Genomic DNA, 19,116 nt, shown 5'->3' with positions numbered 1-19,116 from the left:
TGCCTGCAATTAGTGCAGGTTCGCATCCCACCAGGCTCAAGGTTGACTCAGCCTTCCATCCTTCCGAGGTAGGTAAAATGAGGACCCAGATTGTTGGGGGCAATTAAGCTGACTTTGTAATAATGCCGCTTGGGGTGTGTGTGAAAGCCCTAATAAGCAGGCATATACATAGAATGAAGGCTACTGCTAAGCTTGTAAGCCGCCCTGAGTCTTCGGAGAAGGGTGGGATATAAATGGGAATTTAAAAAAAATGTGATACAACTCTTAAGTATGTAGAAATTTAAAGTAACTGTGTAATACATAATTAATACCAGCATAGAAAATGTTTTCATACAAAATTTATTTCACACATTTAGACATATCCACAGGTAATTTTCAGGCATGATGCAACATTAGATGTTAGTAACAATTAATGTGGAAAATAAATATATACCAGTGATGTGACTCAAGATGATACTTTTACTTATTGACTACATATTTATTTTTTCCTGACAAACCACCAGAATAACGTTAGTTTTAATGAAAAATTATAGTAGTGTTTAGTTACTTTTTCGGTTCAATAAGCCCATTACAGAGATAGAGTTTTAAATAAAATTTATCCATCATACCTAAGATTTATTTTTATGGGCCACATATAAATAAAATGGATGGAGGAGACACCACAGCAGCATTTAGTGGATTAATGTCAGGCACCAAATTTGTACCTGAGGCTTCAAAAAAGAGCTTATACCTTTTAAGTTAAAAAAGCTTTATGAAAAATAATCTGTATAAATTGTGTGGTCAAAAAGTTATTTGGATAACCATAAAAAGTGGAATGATAGAAATTGACATTAATAGCTAGAAACCAAACCTTGGAACCAACTATCATCCTGCACCAAACCAACATATTTTTATACTGAAGTACTACACAGCACAAGATGTATAATACCTATTTCTTTAAGGTATACACTTACAGGTTTGCATAGTTTTTATTTGTTGTTAAATAACATCTGTCAGCGCTGTGCTATGCTTCGGATTTGATTCCAAGAAAGCGTTTCAGGGCACACAAGACCACAAATGCAGCATCCATCTAAAGCTCTAAGCTGTTACGATTTTTCCTACAATTGTACAGCTATTTTCTGGAGCTGCCTAGTGATCACAGGAAAAGATAAGGCTACTTTCATAAAGCTACAAATAGTGCGATGTTTGGTCCCATGCGCTCTGAACACCCTACGTGGAATTAAATTGCAAAGCCATGCATTGCATAGTTCCAAAATCTATCTTCTGATGGACCATTGGTATTTCATATACTGTAAATGCTAGCATATGTATATAACACTTAATCAGTACCAATATTTTGATATGATAAGACTGTAGTTACATTTATTACAAGTTTAAAATGGCATTTTCTATGGAACGATTCTTAAATTTTAGGAATGTAGGAAATTACTCACTAGTCCTTAACCCGTCCATTAAAATACCATAGTTAATTTAGTGAATTTATATTTTGGTTCAAGTGCTATAGCTTCTGTACTATTTAACCTTGTTCCAAATACAGAACAAAGAAAACTCTGTCCCTCCCCCACTCCCAATGAGCACTTGCTATATTTTTAATTAAGTTAGTCATATAAAACTTCTATAAATATCTGTAAGTATGCATTAGCGCACAAATTACTTAGAAGATACATCTCTAGTACATAATTTAGAAATGTGTAAAGAAGAGATTCTGAGAATATTCTAATCATTGGAATTTTAAAAGTTATTGGCACATTTGGTGGAAAAAAGTTCACTTTTATTCACTGAACTTGATATGCTATTGCTCACTAATTAAAAATCTTTGGCTTAACCATCAAAGACAAAGATTTATGGTAAAAAATAAATATATAAGAATGACTTACAGTATATACAAAAAGTACAACCAATATTCAAGCTTTTAAAAAGACAAAACCTATGTATGTATCAATGCAGGCTTTCATAACCAGCGTTAATCCAATGGGGAGGAGCTTTGGGGCTAATAGAATGTGGTCTAATTCTTCGGTATCCTAATGCTTTGTCAGCAATTGTGGCGGCCGTCTTCAGAGGTGAAAGTGCCCTGCTCTATTAGCCCCGACACACATCGTCACTGGAAAATCTGTATATATTTGGTGTAAGTGACATTCAGCAATGCTAATTTTTAAAACATTACTAAAACTTGACCTATTGCACATTAAAAATTGTTTTTTTAAAACCTAGTGCTCACACACTAGTCTTAGAACACGGAATTAGCAGATTTAGAGACCACAAATTTACCCGAAAAACACATGTCCATATTACTGTGTGTAATGGCGGGACTGATAAACTCTTTTCTGTACACTGTATTAGTACAATAATCAGGGTAAACAGTGCCTTTAAAATAGCTTCAGAACGCCAAGGACTCCCTTCTCAGAAACATAAAATACTCTTTCTAGACAAGAAGACTTTTAGGAGAACATGATTATAAGATAATTCTTTTCCTTTAGAAATTCAGCCATACATCATTGCATCAATTTGTCAATATAAAGTTGGATCCAGATGAAATTAGTTGCAGTTAGATCCCATTGTTTCAAACAGGATCAAAATGCAACTAAGTCTAGATCCAGAACCATTCACTATTTCATAGATATCTACTGCAAACAAAAAACCCCCAAAGTTATAAATATTAGCAAATATTTACTTCCCTTAATATGCACTTTTTCCAGCAATTTACCTCTTAAAAGCAAAAATAAAAAATAAAAAAAAATCCAAACACTGCAGTTCCTAAAACTGAACAGAGTTACATACTACAAGTTAATCTTCCTGAGGTTAGAACCAGTTCTTAATGTCACGGTTTTATCCTATTAATGTAAATTATTAACTTCTGTCCATATGTCCATATCTCTCACTTCTGAATAATCATCAATCAGCCATGAAATTAGTGGGATTAAAGTAAACATATTCCGGGCTGGGAGATAGGAGAAAATCTCAACGTCATAATGGGCAGGCAAGTCTGAAACCCCCATTTTTATTTTAAGCATTCATTGACAAGAAAATCAAGTGACTATCCACAAATGAGAAAGAATTATGGTTTACGTTATTTTGTATCTCACTTGGACTTCCATATAATTTTCCTGACAAAATACTAGTATTCTCTTCTGATATTTAAATAGTGAAGACAAATATACTGAACCATTCGTTGTTAGGAAAATTATCTTGCTATCTTACATCTGGTGAGAGAAGTTCCAGCAATGCAAGAGAGTGGGATCAAAGAAACAATTTTAAGGCTTGACCTAACATGTAATTCAGACTTTGGAAATAACAAGTAATTGTGCAGTTCAGTCAAATTTTGCCAAGAGCATTCTAACAAACCACACAACTCAGGTTGCTTCCCTTCTCCTTTAGACTGTGGCCAGATGTCCTTGCCCACGCAGCCAGTTTCATTAATTTTTTTCTCAGCCCAAGGGGAGTCTCAAGGTGGAAGCAAAAAAAATCCACTACCTGGGAAAAATTCATATAGCTCAATCTCACCAAAAGGAGAGTAAATCTATCCCTTTCTGGGCTGCTAATTTGGATTTTAACGAATTTCCCCCCCCCAAAATACTAGAGATTAGTTAATGCAAGAAGCGGGTTTAGGGAGTCTTAAAATTTAGATCTGTAACAACTTTGATATCAAAATAGAAATCATAAAACAAACAGGTCCCCCACTTGCATCCATCGTGTTGCTCAAAGACATTTAAAATCCATCCAATCTGGGATTTTAGCTGGGATCCCTAGGAATAACTTTCATTTCCATTCCATTTTGTGACCCACTGTTTTTTTGCATGGTTCTCTTTAGTTTTTCCATCTTTAATCTGCCTTTCTTCCTTCCGAATTCTTACAGCATGGTAGCGGGGGATGCTGTCATCGTACCTGGAACGCCGGAAGAACCCGCACTATAGGAAGGGAGAGAAAATGTCACAATGCTCGATGTTATTAAACAAGTGTGGTCTTCCCCAACCTGGAGCCCCCCAGATATGCTGCACTAAAATCCCCCTTATCTCTGTCTTGAAGAAATATATTGCCACAGAGCGTACCTTTAAAGAGAGGGACAAATACAGCACCAGATGTCCTGGATATAGAAAACGTCTCACTAAAAGATTGCAATCTCAAATTTTATTTTACAAAAGTAAATTCTGTTTGTAGTCAGCCTAGTAATATTTTTGGGAGATCCAATGTTAAAATTAAAGGCCAGCCCAAATATATCGAACCTTGCATAGACCATAGTATAGAACCATACATAATTTACCTGGCTGAGTAAAAGTATAAAAATCGATCATTCACTTCCTGATATATATCCAATAACCCATGCCTTTGGGAATCTATTCCTCTGAATGTATGGTTTATGGAGACTAGAGGTCAAAATTATGTAGGCCTGGCATCAGAATGCACCATAGCCAAATACCAAAATCTAGACCCCAGACAACCTGCCAGAACTTGGGTCAAGCTCAAAGTTAATTTTAAGGTTTTAGGTACACATAAAAGTATCATTCGGGTAGCTCCCATCTCCTCATATCCCAAAACATTATTTTAAGGGGGCAGAGACACTGGAGAAAGATGGGGAGAATAACAGAGCCATCCAATTTGTGCTGCTCATAGTGTTGTTCTTGGCATGAATGAACATAAATACCAGCCCATCTCTAGTTCTAGGCCAGTGATGGTGAACCTTTTAGAGACCAAGTGCCCAAACTGCAACCCAAAATCCACTTATGTATCCTTGGGTGCCAGGTGGGCGTGGCCCATTGGGTGGGTGTGGCCAATTGGGTGGGCGTGGCTGCGGTGGGAATAGCAGACTGGGTGGGACTAAAAAGTTCAATCAATCAATTCCAACTCTGCGAGATCTTTTTTTTCCCCTGCAAGAAGTTGAAATTGATTGATTGAACCTTTTTTTTTTTGCACATGGCGGCGGTGGCCTAAACTGAAAAGGTTTTATAAAACCCAGCTGAAGGCCTAGGACTGGGGCGATGGCACACATGCCCACAGAGAGCACTCTGTGTGTCACCTGTGGCACACGTGCCATAGGCTCGCCACCATGGATCTAGGCTTTCTTTTTCCCCTTATCATGCAAAGAATTTGGGCTGAAAGAAATGCAGTTCAGGAATGTTGCAGCATTTTCTTTGCAGCAAGTTACACCATTGCCTCCCTGTTACCTTGTAAATTTCCAAGGACACGGGGATTGTTATGGAGCTTTGTTTGGGATATTACAGTTGCCTGAGGAACCCATGAATGCTTGGATAGGGAAGGATACTGCCATGGGGCTCGGTTCTGAGAGGAAAAGAGGCAGCATTGCCTTGATTACCTCAGAGGGAACCTCATGCAGGTCTCCACTTATCTAGCAGAGCACCTGTGTTTACTCACATATTTTCCAATATTTGTAATCAGCAATTCCAGTTTCCATCCTCTCTGATTCTTCCGTACTTTTATGATTATTAAAATTACAATGAATCATGTTACCTTCTACTAACAAGGTCCACGGGCTCTTTCACCCTATGTACAAGAAACATCAGCCAACAAGGCTAGTAGATCTTCAGAGGATCGGTCGTATAGCAAACACCTGTTCTCTGGCCTGGATCAATAACTACTCAAAAGGATGCTTATTTTTCAGACTATCACCAGGGGATGTTGTAAGGTTTTTTTTGGGGGTGTGTGTGTGTGTCATGTTAATTCTTTAAAATTCACAACGTTTCTCCTGCCCTTCAGCCCATTTGGTCAACATACAATCTGTATTTCTAACCCATACTTGGCATTTTACTGTATAACTGTTGTAGCAAAGACTTGGTCAGAGAAATAAATTTTGATCAGTCTGAGAAGTCTTCCTAATTGGAACATTTCGGCTTCTTTAGACATAAAGCAGCAAAATTAAACTGGTCATTTCGGCAATCCAACAAGTGCAATGGACATTTACATCTATGCATTCAAGGTATACACAACATTAGCCAGCATGCAATAGGCAGGCTTTAGAGAAAGAAATGCAGATCCAAGTACAGATAATCTAAAATGGAAATTTCTGTAGTAAGCTTTCGTAAAAACCGAGAAATGAGAATTGCCCTATATTGGAAAGAGCAACCACAGCAGTAAAGGCTTTTGGCATGCGCTTGTGTTAATAAAGCTATTACCTGCTCAGTAAAAAAGTAAAAATATGTCTTGCATTTCAAAACACAGTCCATATCTTACTGAAGCATCACTGATTCACAATTATGGACAGTTGTTAAATCTTTAAATACAGATGCTTAAATCTGGAGGTAGACATAGTTATAACCTAGTTATAACAGTTCTATATATAATATCAGAAAAGCTCCATTAAATTAGGATTTTATTAACTATTGGATTGGATTGTGGTCCCTTCACAAGTCAACATAGAAAATGTTAATAAATAGTTTAATGGTAATATGTATTTTTCTTTCCTAATATTTATTATTATTTTTGTTTATTATACAGTATCTATATGGCCTCCTTTTCATATGCTTTCATCTAAATGTTGGAAAGACTGCCCAGATAGGTTTGAATTCATTACATGGAATCCACTTAATAGAGTTATGGTTTAAAGTTATAACCTCAACCTTCACATTCAGATATTTGTGTGCTGTTTTATCTTTTAAGAGCTAAGTGTTCACACAAATAGGTATAATGAGACTCAAAGACTATTTCCACCCTAAGTATGAGCATGCTGTTATTAGGTAAGGCAGATGGAGTTACCGGGTGTCTGGTTGTTTGCTAGGAAATGACAATTTAGCTGAGCACTTTCATTCTGGGAAAGTGCTTTCCTCCTACCACCAAAGGTCTGCTAAAGAAGATGTCCCCAGCCCCCAGGCCATGGACCAATACCAGTCCATGGCCTATTAGCAACCAGGCCGCACATTGAACTCTACTGTAAACTGTGAAGGATCTAGGTTGCACACTTTTCCCCACACACACACACACAGTCTGTGGAAAAATTGTATTCCATGAAACCGGTCTCTGATGCCAAAAAGGGTTGGGGACTGCTGTATTAGAGAGTCCCAATATACTATAGGGCAGGGGTCTTCAAGCTTGGCCCTTTTATGACTTGTGGACTTCAACCCCCAGAATTCCTCAGCCAAGCATGCTGGCTGAGGAATTCTGGGAGTTGAAGTCCACAAGTCATAAAAGGGCCAAATTTGAAAACCCTTCCTCTAAGGACCAACAGTTTACTCGAGTCACAGACCAGTCTTCAGAGATTTGCTTGGACATTAGCTGCTGACGTTGTTTTTCCTTGAAAAGCTTGCCTGAGTTTCCCAACTTCTCGAGGAACTGAGCCAACATTCTTTGAAAGCCACCAGTTTGGCTTAATAGAGGACTTTCCTCCTTATTTCATAGGGGGAAAAATCAGAAGAAGGTTCCAGAGATGTGTTTAGTCTCCTGGACTGTGTGCCAGCATATTTAGGACTGGGACGCCGACCCTCAGCAGAAAGTCCCCAGAGTGGAAGGGGAAATGCATAAGTAAGCAGTAGTTAAAAAAATAAAACAACTGACAGAAGGATTGGCATATTCGTGCACCGAGAAAGATTATTCTAAGGAATGTAAGCAAGCATTAAAAAGAGTTTTGATATTTTGAAACGAGGCAACCAGCAGAACAAATGCAGCAAGCTTTGAGTCATTAGCCACCGCAACCAACCTGCAGCTAATAAATTCAAAAAGCAATTACCAATTACAGAAGTGGATCATTACTATGCATCGGAAGTAAGCCTCTCTTTATCAGATGGCTGAGCATGGATCTCAGCCTTGTGATATGTGGCATCAAAATGATCTTTCTTATCTCTCTTGAAGAAACCACACTACAAGGAAGCAAGGCACTTGGTTAATATTAGGGACTAATGTGCAAAAAAGAAAAAGGAAAAAAATTGAAATAACTCGACTGTTCGGTACCCGTATGTTAAAAATCTGTCTTGTAAAATAACTACAATAGGTTTCTGGTTATAATTTTTCCCTTACAGATAACTTCTTTGTTGCATGCTCTAATATTTCAGTTATGAACCCTGAGCTGTCAATAGACAGGCAAGCCTTTTTAATCATTATTTTGAGGATGTGAAATAAATTTATGTTTGTCAGAGCAATCAGGACACGTTTGCTCCCTAAAGAGGCAACAACTATTTTTCTGCAAAAAAAACAACAACAAAAAAACAGATCTTGATCTTACAGACAAGTATTAAGTGAAACGTGAATAAATGTAGCATTGATTCAGTGTTCAAAATTACTTGATAAAAAGCTTTTTGACTGTGCCCATGTATAAAAGATGCCCAAAGAACTTAGTATCCTATTTCTTCAATGAATTTTAAAACCCAGATCCTGATTAATTTGAACAGCATTAGCACAGCAATCCTATTCATCTCTGGACAAAATGAAATGCAACTCAGTTCAAGCAAATGTATATAGAATTGAAGAATAAGATGGAGCAAGGTGTGGAGGTACAGAAGGGACAAGAATATGCCCTTTCCCTACATCATGACATGTGCATCAGCATACATGCTCGGTAGTGGTGGAAAAAGAAATGTGGAGTTATCTAGAGAGTCCCCATATAGTTGTGGGACATTTGTTTTCACATGGAAAAAATATTGGAAACATTATATCTAAAGTTAACATATATAAAATGGAATCCATTGCCTGGGTATGGTCTCAACAGCAATAACTTCTAAAAGAAATTCAAATTTTCAGAATTTCAGAAATTCACATTTGAGCCTTTATAAATATACAAATATGCTAATCTAGCTAAACACTTCCTTTTATTGGAGAAACCCCCCCCCCAAAAAAAAGTTCTCTGCACATTTCAAATAATGTGTGATTAAGTATGAACAAGCATGCTGATAAAATACTCACCTTCCACAATAAGAACACCAACAAAGCAAGCATTAATAACCCAGCGAGAATAGCAACCAAGATGATCCACCATGGAACTCCTTTATATAAAGCTACCGTTTTTGCAGGAAAGACAGTAACTCGTACCTACAAAAGAAGCAGAAAAAGATATCATTACACAGAGAAAAGTATTAATTCTACATCTATACTGAAGCACTCCAATTTTTTGGTCCACTTTGTTATTTTTATACGTGTTGGATTCCTCATTCCATTATACTTAGGAAGTTGGGTTCTTGACCCTGCTAAGAATTATAATCGTATATTCAAGTAGAGGAAGGCTCCCCTTGAATTACAAAGTATTTCAGTGCAAAACTATTTTCAAATTATTTATCAATAACATCGTAAACTAGAAAAGCTCCTCTTTCCCCAGATGTGTTTTTTTTGAAATCTGCACATTCTTCTTAGAATCCATATGTGCTCAGCTTTGAAAGGTATTAAACACTGTCACAGCAGAGAAAAACATGAAGAGGAAGAAATTTCAGGACTTCCAGAGAAAGAATGGTGATCTGAGGATGGGTCTATGAAAGTTGAGCCAACGATCACAGCAGAGATTTTGAGATTGCTCACTACATTTTTACTAATTCAGAACAACAATGCATGATCATTTGCCTCCCCTAAACAGTATTAGAGAGATTCTTTGGGAACCAGCTCTGGAATTTCTAAATGCTATTTAAGGAAAAAGAATAATTAACATTTAGAAATTATTGACCGAGGGAAGGAGGGAGGGAGGGAGGGACGGAGGGAGGAAGGAAGGAATTACAGTCAATGATTCACTCTTATGACAGCCATAAGTAGAGAAATATTGCAGACTCACATTCGTAGCTTCATTTGCCAGCTTGACGTTATCTGCAGCAGAAATGCCAATTCTAGCTTTAACAGGAATGTCTAGATAGTTCATTTTATAGAATTCCTATAGAGTAGTAAAAGAAACTTTCTTTAGAATAAATACAAGAACTCAGTTCAAATGTGTATAAGATAAGTTTATGGAAACTACCTCTAGGAATGTGCTGTTCCACAACCTTGAGCGCAGTACTACTATGGCTTTACTGTCTAGGCCTTGCAAGGAACATGTTACGTTGACGCAGTTTGCCTCTTCGTTGCATCCCTGCAAGTAATACACAGAAAGCTTTCAAAAAACAACAACTCAAAAGCAGATATACGGCATTTTTTTTTTGCAAGGTTCCTGTAGTCCTATGACCCAGCAAGATTTTCCCCCCCCAAAACAAATGGAAAAACATTTACAGAGTAATCCTAAGAGAGAGGGAGGAGGACATCTGTATGAGGAAAAGAGAGAAGCTTTTTATCTTATTTTCTTTATTGAGTTTCTTATGGTCCACTAGGCATGGACTCCACTGAATGAGAAATTCACTACGGGTGTTCGTGGATGGCATAGTTTGCTGTTGCTCGGGAATGTGAGGAACAGGAATACTGGATCCAAGCTGTTTTCATTCTGTTTTTGCACATCCCATTTTGCCCAACCTTGAAGACGACTGGCATCAAAGAGGCAAGAATAGCAGGAAATTCCATGCTCGCAATAAGGAGGCATAGGAAAATCACTCAGTTTCTTGGAATCACTTGGATTCATTAGAACTAAGGGATTGTAGCCTTGGAAGTTTATTTCAGTGCTACTGTTCTAATCACCTGGTTGGATAAAGCCCTACTTTCATTAACTTCACTAAAGAATAAATTCACTAAATGTGTATATAGTTGTACATGAAGGAGGCTGGGGTGGTGGTGGTGGTATTTTCATAAAGCATATTTCTACGTCTTACTATCTTTCATCCTTTTTTTTAAAAAAATGGCTTATTTATTTTCATCTCTTTGAGTCAGTCTTGACTCCTGGCAACTGTCAGGATAGGTCCCTGCAGTTTTCTTAGCAAGATTTTTGGAAGTGGTTTGCCCTTGATGCCTTCTGAGAGCTGAGCAAAAGTGACTGGCCCAAGGTCACCCAGTTGACTTCACACCTAAGGCAAGACTAGAACTCACAGTTGCCTGGCTTATAGCCCAGTGACTTTAACCATTACATCAAACTCACTCTCTCCAAATGGCTATAGGTAGCCTTTACATGCTTTCTTATGTTTCAAGTTGTCACTGACTAGGGTTTAGTTTTCTATCAATCCTTAATCTGACACTCTATTTACTAGTCTGCGAAAAATTATGCCACCATGAAATTATGCACTTTTAAGATGCCTGCAAACTCTTCTGGGTATTTGGAAATTTTAAATATAGAAGTTTTAAATGTGTTAAGTGTAGCTTAATAGGTGTAGTTGACAATAGGCTGCATTTAGTGGAGTTTGAAATCTGAAAGAAACAAAACAAGTGTGGAGTTCCTGTTATTTTGGACACATGCCTTATTTCTGGTTCCCGAAATAAATATTGAGGGGGAAGTTGACAAGGCAATTTGTCACTGGTTAAATAGGTACTTACCAATGTCTTATATTTTCTTTCTGTAAACAAAGAAAAGCTTTTGCTACCCTCTATCTGCTTCTCTGCAACTTCACGTTTTATCCGTGAATTTTGAGACCGCTAGAAATATGAACAGACGTGCAAAAATAGTTAACATAAAGCATGCTGCAAATAATTTAAAAACAAACAAACAAAAACAACCATTTAAGGCAGATTTCACTATTGAATTCTGTAACCAAGTTCACAAGCATTTATTAAGTTTCCATTCCAATATATTTTTCAAAAGTCTTTATAGGTTTTATTGGGAATGGTAAGGCAGGGTAAGTGACAAAAAAAAGGTATCATGCTATTTCATTCATGGGACACATGCTTTCAGGTAGCTCTATCCTCCTGGGTTATGGAGAGCCCAGCAAACTCTGCCGTAGGCCCACTGGGACCAAAGAGGAAATAACTACACTGGTAGCATATAAATATGGTGATGTAGGTTTACTTGCCACAAAAGTAGGAACCTGTTGGGTGTCAAAACTCAATTTCATTGAGGGCCGCATCAGCATTGCGGTTGCCCTCAGGGGGCCGGGTGGGTGTGGCCAGGGTGGGCGTGGCCTACTAGGTAGGCATGGCTAGAGTGTGTATGGCCTACTGGGTGGGCGTGGCCAGCTCTACATCGTTCGCATCAAGGGTGCCTATGGGGGCCTGGGCAGGAGTGGGACAGATCTGAGGGTCTCTGGCAGAAGGAGGGTCTCTGGGCCAAGGCAGTGGGGGCCGTTCCCTCACTGTTTCCAGGATGGCTTTGCGGGTCACATGAAACCACTTCGTAGGCCGGATCCCCCCCCCCGGGCCTTGTGTTTGACATGTCTGGAATAGAGGCTGCTTAATGGCATGCATACAGAATTTATAAAGCAAGGAGTATGAAAATTCCACAAGTTATTTATGTACAGGGAGGGTCTTCCTCAAGAGAAAGGAAGGAAAACTTTTCTACTCATATTCTCCATTTCTCATTCACACAGATACTATATGCTATCTTTTCCTGCATTCCAGAAATGTATTTATTTTCATTTGTAACCTGCCTTTATTTTACAAATAACTCAAGGTGGCGAATATATTCAACATACATCCTCCTCTTTTCACCTTAATAACAAACCTCTGAGGTGGGTTGGACTGAGAGAGTGATTGGCCCAAGGTCACCCAGCTGGCTTTGTTGGCTAAGGCGGGACTAGAACTCATGTCTCCCACTTTCTAATCTAGTGCCTTAACCACTAGAGCAGACATGTCAAACTCGTGACATCACGTGACGTCGCGCAATGTATCGGAGCCTTTTTGCCATTGCCGGCAATGGGGTGGGTGCGGCTTCCGGATGATGCGTCCGGCCCGTGGGCTGGCAGTTTGACACCCCTGCACTAGACCAAACTAGCTCATTCTTGCCATTGAGATACAAAGGCAAGACTACGTGTGAAATTTCAAGTTTATTTGATCACCCAAAAAAGAAAATATTTTTTCATACATTCCAATTGTGAAATATCAGCAGGATATTGCCAAAATAGCAGGCCAAGGAAACAGGCAAAGATCCTCAGATGTTTCATTCTTTGTTCAAGAAGCCAAGATCGAGCCAACTCGATCACCAATCCCTTATAAATGCCACAGAACAGCCATTTTAATTGAAAAATATGCAGTTGCACTCATTTACCTGAACGTTCAAAGGGTTTATTTCATTTTGAGGAGTACACTGTAATTCCCCTAATTCCTTCGAATGAATGGAAACCAAATATAGCAACCACTTTCCTCCTTTCAGTTCTTTTGGCCACATAATTTCCAAGAAAGCTGTACCAAATGATTTCAGTGGTTTACCTAAGTTCGTGATCTGTCAGGAATAAAATACATGCATTTACTCATATTAATTAGCTGATACATCCTTTAAAAAAAACTATCGTGTAAAATAAATGCAAATATTCCAATTTACTACGAATCTGTTTCCCTTTTGCTTATTATGGCAATATAACCTTCTTCATATAAACTTTTCCAAACGTCTAGGTCAGGTTGAAGAAGGTTGCTCAACTTCCAATATAATTATATTATATTATATTATATTATATTATATTATATTATATTATATTATATTATATTATATTATATTATATTATATTATATTTATTATATTATATTATATTATATTATATTATATTATATTATATTATATTATATTATTAATATTAATATATTATATTATATTATATTATATTATATTATATTATATTATATTATATTATATTATATTATATTATATTATATTATATTATATTAATATTAATATTATAATATTATAATTTATTTTGCTTGCATCTTTAATTTTGGGAAAAATCTAATAGAATTAAAATCCCTTGAATGTATGGTTTTAAAAACCATTATGTTTCATATAAGCAGCTTGAGGGCAGGTGAGTCCTAGGGACTAGGAACATCTGAAATTAGTATTTCTAGTGATTCTTATGGCTGATAAACATTGTTAGCTTGGAAGTGAACTTCCTATAACTCTTTATGTCACTCCCCACTCCATTTTCTTAAGTCCCACAATTGTGTGGAGCAGGTTTATTGCAACATACCATGGACCAAAAGGAAAAATAAAATGTCTTTCCTGTCTCATTATCTCATTGTCTCTGTCTCATTGTCTCATTCTCATGGGAATTTAAAATCTAAGTCACTACATTCCCACAATATTTACTATGGAATGAGCTGTCATCTCACTCAAGATTCTTTCTTTGCTTCTCTTTCTTTTCTCTTTAACGGCATGTGAATACTACCAAATTAAATAGATTGGATGCAGTGTTGATACACTCCGTAAAGATGGAAATTTGCTTTCAGATACAAATGTTCTGGGTAAATGCAATTAATTAGAAGTACCTAGGAACATATCAAGAACCACCCACCTATGAAGAGATTATTATTAATTAAAAATAAACATAGCATTTTTAATACTAGCAGATATTATGTTTTAATCACTATACAGTTTAAGACTTTCCCTCATCCCTCCCCCTTCAAATATTTCTCAGGAATATGCATTTAATGGTAAATCTACAAGATGTGAAATAGTTTGAATATAAAATGCAACGGTTCTGAGTACCTTATTTTATCTCTATTTTTAAGCACCCAACTTTACTGGTTGAACATCTGTGCTTTGCTCTTGGTCAGAAAAGCAAAGGCCAAATTCTCCCTAGTGATGGGTCTTTGAAAAAGTGCCATTGAGATAGAAAGGCAAGACTACATGTGAACTTTCAAGTTTATTTGATCACCAAAAAAAGGAAATAACCTTTTTTTTTCCACGCACGCCAACTTACCCTGAACTCATATTCAATTAAACTACCAATATTATCTTCAGATTTCATTGCACTTTCCCCAATGATATTACCTCCAAAATACACTTGGGAAGGCTTAGCAACCCTGTTGTAAAAAAAAAAGCAAATATATATGAAAGTGACCTTTAAAAGGGACCATTTCTGCCACTGATTTGTAAAGGTCACCTACCCTGTAAGTGATAAAAGCAGTTCAATAACAACCTTAGCTTTCGCGGTAATTGGTTTCAAATTAGTCTGATTGCTTGTCCTGCAACAAAAAAAGGAAACAAAAGGATACTTTCAAGGAATAGTTAATTATGTTCATGTTATAATGCAGATCCGTTCACAACCTATTCATGGCCATATCAAAATATTAAAAACAAAGTAGGAAACATGATGAATACAGTTTTTTTAAAAAAAGATCTTACGTTTCCAGTTTCAAATTGATATCCAGCTCTTTCGTATCAACGTTAACCTTGGTTGTGCTTAAAATCACATAAAATGTAACCTAAAAAAAAAGAAATAAAAAGACTGGTTACACTATATTGCGGGCATAAATCTTATATATGCCACAACTGGTTTATTTGCTGGGATTGATTAAAATCAGAGAGACATAACAGATGTACTGGCAGCAGCGTCTTCTTTGTTACGGAAATTTACTAAAGCCAATGTTTTAGTGATAAATTTTACAGCAAGCATTATATCATTTCTAGCCTTTTAATAATAATAATAATAATAATAATAATAATAATTAATAATAATAATAATAATAATAATAATAATAATAATAATAATAATAATAATAATTTTATTTATATACCGCCCTTCTCCCGAAGGACTCAGGGCGGTGAACAGGGCAGATATATAAAAAATACAAAAATACGTACACTCCCCTGATCTTCATTTTTTGCTGAAACATGCGCCTTCCCTTTTAATATTATTGTTACGACTTCTGCCATGCATAAGAAATAAGGAGTAGCTGCTTTGCTTAATTTCTGATATCTTTTATCACACAGATAAATATGGTTCTACTTTAATTAATGTACCACCTACTTTAAGTGCCGCGGTGGTTAAAATGCAGTACTGCAGGCTAATTCTGCTGATTGCCGGCTGCCAGCAGTTTGGCAGTTCGATCCTGACTGGCTCAAGGTTGACTCAGCCTTCCATCCTTCCAAGATTGGTAAAATGAGGACCCAGATGGTTGGGGGGAAAATATGCTGACTCTGTACACCGTTTGGAGCGGGCTGTAAAGCACTATGAAGCGGTATATAAGTCTAAGTGCTCTTGCTATTTTAAACTCAAGTCATTTTTCCATGAGGGGATATTATGCAGGTAATTCTTGAGTTACAGCCATTCATTTAATGAGCATTCAGTTACGGTGGCACTGAAAAAACTGAATTACGACCAGTTCTCACATTTACGACCATCGCAGCATCCCACAGTCATGTCAATCAAACTTCAGGTACTTGGCAACCAACCTGTATTTACGATGGCTGCCACATCACAGGGTTCTGGGAATGTCATCTGTGACCAGGGAGCTTCTGACAAGTCAAGTCAATGAGGGAAGCAAGATCTGCTTAACAACCACATGATTCACTTAACAACTAGAGTTATTCACGTGGCAAAAAGAAGCATGACTCACTTAACAACTGCCTGGCTTAGTAATGGAAAGTCTGTCTTAATTATGGTCATAAGTCAAGGACTACCTGTGTTTCAGCAATCAGAGTTATGTAGGGCAGCCTGATATTCAGTCACCCCATTCTCTGAGATAAAAGAAGCCATACTTACAGTAGAATTCCTTTTGAAAGGATTTCCAAGTTCACACTCCACTTGAGAACCATTTGGATTAGCACCACAGGAGAGGAGTTTTTCCTGAATTAATAATAATAATAATTTTAAAAAAAACAGGTTGTCAACACTGCTAACATCGGATGTTCTTGCTTTGACAACATATGGAAATGCAGCTATTTCCCTTCTTATATTTTACTATTGGAGATAGAATTAGATGATACTGGGGGGTGGGGAGGAGGAGGAATGTGTATGGGAGTTAATTAGACATAACAATATTGTAGCAGTGTGAGAAGGTTTTTTGAAATAAGAGATGATAAGAAGTGGCGGGTTGGAGAACTGGAGGGAAAGCCTGCATTTCAAACTAATTGGAGAATGTGATTTATGACTGTTAATCAGAGGAGAGGATTGCCCTTGATCCTATGTGTGCAGGGGAGGGGAATTCAGATTTCGGCTTTGCCTATGTACGTGCCCATGCTACGCTACTTGAATAAAGATTCTTTAAGGAAAACGATGCCTCAAAGTTCTTTGAAGAGTGTCCTCTGTCGGAACCATGACACAGGTGCATCAAGCCAAAATTAAGTGAAACAACAGTATCTTTGAACGTCCCCATCATTTGGTGGAATTATTTACCGGAAAGCTCTTCCACTCCCTGAAAGCAGAATAAGTCAAGCTGTCTGGAAAGGTGGCGACAAATCTCGCTTCGTGAGCATCTTCGCCGTCTTTCAGGGGGTGCATGGCACTGGAAGGATTGTTCGTCACTGTGATTTCAAGGGCGATGTCTTTCTGGTCCTTGAGAACAAGCATTGGAACATTGTTTTCCCTGGAGAAAACAATGAGAAATTGAATCACTGGGAACTGGAGGGTAAAAGTGTTAGGGCCACATTCTTGCAAATTCCTTCCGTAGACTTACATGGGGAAATAGGCAAATCTGTCCTCACTTCCCTCTTTGGTGCAAAATCTGTAATGCATCTTCAAATTGCTGTGGCATATGTTGTCTGATCCACAGCCTTCTTTCAGAAACTGCACCTAAGAAAGAATACAAGTTCAACGGTTTGATTTCAAATAACACTGTAACAACAACAACAAAAAGGGCAAGGAGGTTGTACTAACCTGCTTTATTTTATATACATCACATACTAATATGAGCAGCAGTCAGGTGTCTCATTATTTGCAACCATAAATAAGAAAACATCATATTTATTTATTTATTTATTTAATTAAATTTTTATACCATCTATCACTCCCATCACGTTGCGTTGCATTCACAGAAAGCTACCTTCAGTTCTTCCTATCCTTTTTTTTTTCCATTTCCACAAGTGAGTGCCTTTGCTACTCTACCAGGACGGGATAAGGCCCTCTTCCCTATTAGTACTTTATTTCATTAATGTTTACATCCAGGAACAAGACAGGTGAATCAATGGTGGCAATTTGTCATGAACATTATTCTCAAGACCTGGGTCTCCAAACTGGGCAATTTTAAGACTAGTGAGCTTCAACTCCCAGAATTCCCCTGCCAGCATGGCTGGCTGAGGAATTCTAGCAGTTGAAGTCCACAAGTCTTAAACTTGCCAAGTTTGGAGATCTCTAATCTAGCCCATCAACAACTCACAGTAGTAAGAAGTCAACATTCCATTCATTAGGACCAAGGGGGCTGCCTTGTATCAGCAATTCAAGGTCAGGGATGGGTGTTTCCCAACTCTTAGCAGAGTACAACAGTACAAAATTATGGGAATGAGGCTAGAGAGGCATCAGGCTGTGAGAAGAGGAACATAATTTAATGTGCCATTTTATCATCTCCAACAAGGGAAGGAGGGTCTACCTTTAATTCCCAATGCTTGCAACCTTTTCTTGACAAAATAACATACTGGCAATGACTGAAGTGGCAAATGTTTTTGAGATAGTATTTCCTTTTTTTAATAGATTTTCTAAGCGTGATATAGCATAATGAGACTCTTATAGATGTCTAGCATAAAGATTCACAAATAACCTACCTCTGAGTGCACAGTTTTGGGCTCACTGGCATCCAGAATTGGGGTAAGATCTGGCAGTGACCTTCCCTGTCTTCTTCTGGGTTTTACAGAGGTCTCAGGATTATGAATTGCAATGCTAAGAGATACACGAATTGGACGCAATTTATCTTTGATTTTTTCCTAAGAAATAAGAGAGGAAGTTCCGATTAATATATGCAATTCATTCCAAGTAGGTTGATTTGAAAGCTACTAATACATGCTACCACAAAACTGGAATACAATGCTATTCATTCATTCATTCAACATACAAACAAGTAAGCAAGTTATAGACCACACAACTTCCAACGGTTCTGGGTGTCCTTCAGTTAAAAAGTTTTTAAAATAAAAATACAAAAGTTGGATGGCCCAACAAATACAAAATAAACATATACAAAGATGAATGGCATATACTTGTCCAGTTTGTGTTCCTTCTCCACTTTAACCCAAAGCTTGAGAGAATCACCAGATTCTTTTTTTAAAAAATCCTGTATATCATCAGGGTGGGCACCATCTAGATCAATTAAATATTTCCAATGCCAGAAATGCAAATGACATTTTAAAGATGTAGGCTGCTTGTCTAAAGTAAAGACATCCCCACCTCAGTTTTAGATTTTAGATTTAGATTTTATTAGATTTATATACCGCCCTTTTCCTGTAGAACTCAGGGCGGTTTACAAGGTGTTTAAAACATCAATACAAAAATTAAA

General features: G+C 37.4%; 1 protein-coding gene across 1 annotated transcript in view; it reads right to left on the bottom strand.

Annotated features, from left to right (window-relative positions):
• Positions 1-328: 328 nt before the first annotated feature.
• ITGA6 (integrin subunit alpha 6) overlaps positions 329-19,116 on the bottom strand; it is a 66,353-nt gene continuing 47,565 nt past the window's right edge. Inside the window, exons 13-26 of the mRNA XM_083351834.1 lie at positions 18,392-18,550; positions 17,311-17,426; positions 17,031-17,220; positions 16,398-16,481; positions 15,038-15,117; positions 14,800-14,877; positions 14,613-14,715; positions 12,971-13,144; positions 11,308-11,406; positions 9,875-9,985; positions 9,695-9,790; positions 8,842-8,967; positions 7,673-7,802; positions 329-3,905 (exon numbers count right to left, since the gene is read on the bottom strand). Of these exons, the coding sequence (XP_083207960.1) occupies positions 7,695-7,802; positions 8,842-8,967; positions 9,695-9,790; positions 9,875-9,985; positions 11,308-11,406; positions 12,971-13,144; positions 14,613-14,715; positions 14,800-14,877; positions 15,038-15,117; positions 16,398-16,481; positions 17,031-17,220; positions 17,311-17,426; positions 18,392-18,550 (1,524 nt within the window). The 3' untranslated portion in view covers positions 329-3,905; positions 7,673-7,694. The remainder of the gene's footprint in view (positions 3,906-7,672; positions 7,803-8,841; positions 8,968-9,694; positions 9,791-9,874; positions 9,986-11,307; positions 11,407-12,970; positions 13,145-14,612; positions 14,716-14,799; positions 14,878-15,037; positions 15,118-16,397; positions 16,482-17,030; positions 17,221-17,310; positions 17,427-18,391; positions 18,551-19,116) is intronic.

The sequence above is a fragment of the Vipera ursinii genome (assembly GCF_947247035.1).
Source record: "Vipera ursinii genome assembly, chromosome: 1".
Lineage (NCBI taxonomy): Eukaryota > Metazoa > Chordata > Lepidosauria > Squamata > Viperidae > Vipera > Vipera ursinii.
This window is presented reverse-complemented; position numbering and strand designations above follow the sequence as displayed.